Raw genomic sequence first — 2066 nt, forward strand, 5'->3', positions numbered from 1 at the left:
GGGGACACACGTACCTGGCAGGCAATGGTCTTTGCCTTTTTACTGTTGTCTCCGGTCATTAAGACAACATCCAGGCCCATGGACCGCAGAGTATGGACCGCCAGCGCCGCCTCCGGCTTCACCTCGTCTGCGATGGCGATCAGCCCACAGAGAACCCCTACAAAAAACAAGTACAATGACTGCCTGCCGATCCCGTCCACTCAGCGGTCCCAACGTGGACTATGGCCTATAGAATGGTCTGTTATATAATAATGTGATATATAGAATGGGTTGCGCGTCTCAATGTACCATCTACAGCCACCAGCACGGCGGTGCGTCCTTTACTCTCGTGTTCAGTCATCAGGAGGTCCGTGTCATTCTTCATGGTCAGGAAGTTCCGGTTCATCCATTCGCGGTTGCCGATCAGCACGGAGTGGCTCTGAGACGTGGAGGAAGCTGCACAGAAGAGGAATGTCAATCATCTTATATCTGCACATCTATTACATTCATACGGTGACAGGTCAGCGCCCCATGGAGTGAAACGCGTCAGGCCAGAGACAGCGAGCCGTGCAACTTTATTTGTAGAGGACGCTCAAAGCTAAGAGGACACCCGAGGAGAGATGTCACTGCGAGGATCCATACAGACCACGGAGCTGGAAGAGATCAGTCAGATCTCTCCTCAGGAGGCTCAATACCCATAAAGGTACCAGGCTCGGGGAATGCTATGACGGCGGACATGATGGAGGTTATGATGGTGGAGGTCATGATGGTGGACAGGAAGGAGGTCATGATGGTGGACAGGATGGAGGTCATGATGGTGGAGGTCATGATGGTGGAGGTCATGATGGTGGACAGGATGGTGGAGGTCATGATGGAGGACGTCATGATGGTGGACAGGATGGAGGTCATGATGGTGGACGTCATGATGGTGGACAGGGTGGAGGTCATGATGGTGGACATGTGTCCTCACAGGGGACCATTATGAAGACTTATTGTCTAGGAACTCTATCGCCGCCATAGCTCCCCCCCTCCCCCCCACTTGAAGCTGACACTCGGCACCGGGCCGCATATTTTGAATGGCTGCTCGGTGTGAGAACTGACAGTGCTGCGCTAGCGGGAGGCTGAAGTAGAAGGCACGCGGGGACTTGGTGGACACGGGGTCATGGCGCACCAGGTGAGAACCGAGGATCTAGATTGATTTTCACCAATGAAGTCTCTTTATGGGAGTTTAGATCGGTAACGCCGGCATGACGCAAACACTAAATCTATACTACGTGCCCCCCCCCGCCCCCAGGACACATAACACGGGTGAGCCCTTACATGCAGACTGCGGCTCTATGAGGGGGTAAAGGTCGGAGTCCTCCTGGGACCCCTCGATTTGGACTAACAAGACGTTTCTGTGGTTCTTGCTGGTTGTCTGGTTGTCGCTTCTCAGGAGTTGCTGAATATTACTGACTCTGCAGCTGATCCCACATCCCGGCACGGCCTGGAAATCCGAACAGGTACCCAACGTCTCCGCTTTCAGCACCTGAGTACACAACACAACAATTCAGCGACAGAGACCGGAAATATGAGACAGCAAAGAGTAGTCTGGTGTGTACACACCGGATACAACCTCAGCCATCTGTCCTGGTAACATTGTAGTCTTCATATCCAAGACAATCCACCCTCACTTCCTGTAGTGTCATCACTTCCTGTTGTAGCCTCACTTCCTGTAGTGTCATCACTTCCTGTTGTAGCCTCACTTCCTGTAGTACCCTCACTTTCTGTAGTACCCTCACTTTCTGTAGTACCCTCACTTCCTGTAGTACCCTCACTTCCTGTAGTGTCATCACTTCCTGTAGTGTCATCACTTCCTGTAGTACACTCACTTCCTGTAGTACCCTCACTTCCTGTAGTACCCTCACTTCCTGTAGTGTCCTCACTTTCTGTAGTGTCACCAGAACAGAAATTGGAGGGAAATCCCCTCAATGGGGGCACTTCTATAAGGGTGAGGTGATCCCTCACTTCCTGTCACATGTGTGACACATGTACACAAGACAGGAAGTGAGGGAAAATCTCCCCCAGGAGGTGCAGACAGCAATGAA

The 2066-nt window shown here is 52.1% G+C and overlaps 1 protein-coding gene across 1 annotated transcript in view; it reads right to left on the reverse strand.

Annotated features, from left to right (window-relative positions):
* Positions 1-2066, reverse strand: part of LOC108803354 (copper-transporting ATPase 1-like) — a 17857-nt gene that overhangs the window by 3503 nt on the left and 12288 nt on the right. Inside the window, exons 5-6 of the mRNA XM_018575202.1 lie at positions 289-435; positions 15-157 (exon numbers count right to left, since the gene is read on the reverse strand). Coding sequence (XP_018430704.1) covers positions 15-157; positions 289-435 — 290 coding nt within the window. The remainder of the gene's footprint in view (positions 1-14; positions 158-288; positions 436-2066) is intronic.

Source organism: Nanorana parkeri, unplaced genomic scaffold (assembly GCF_000935625.1).
Source record: "Nanorana parkeri isolate BGI_ZX_2015 unplaced genomic scaffold, ASM93562v1 scaffold3630, whole genome shotgun sequence".
NCBI classification, from domain to species: domain Eukaryota; kingdom Metazoa; phylum Chordata; class Amphibia; order Anura; family Dicroglossidae; genus Nanorana; species Nanorana parkeri.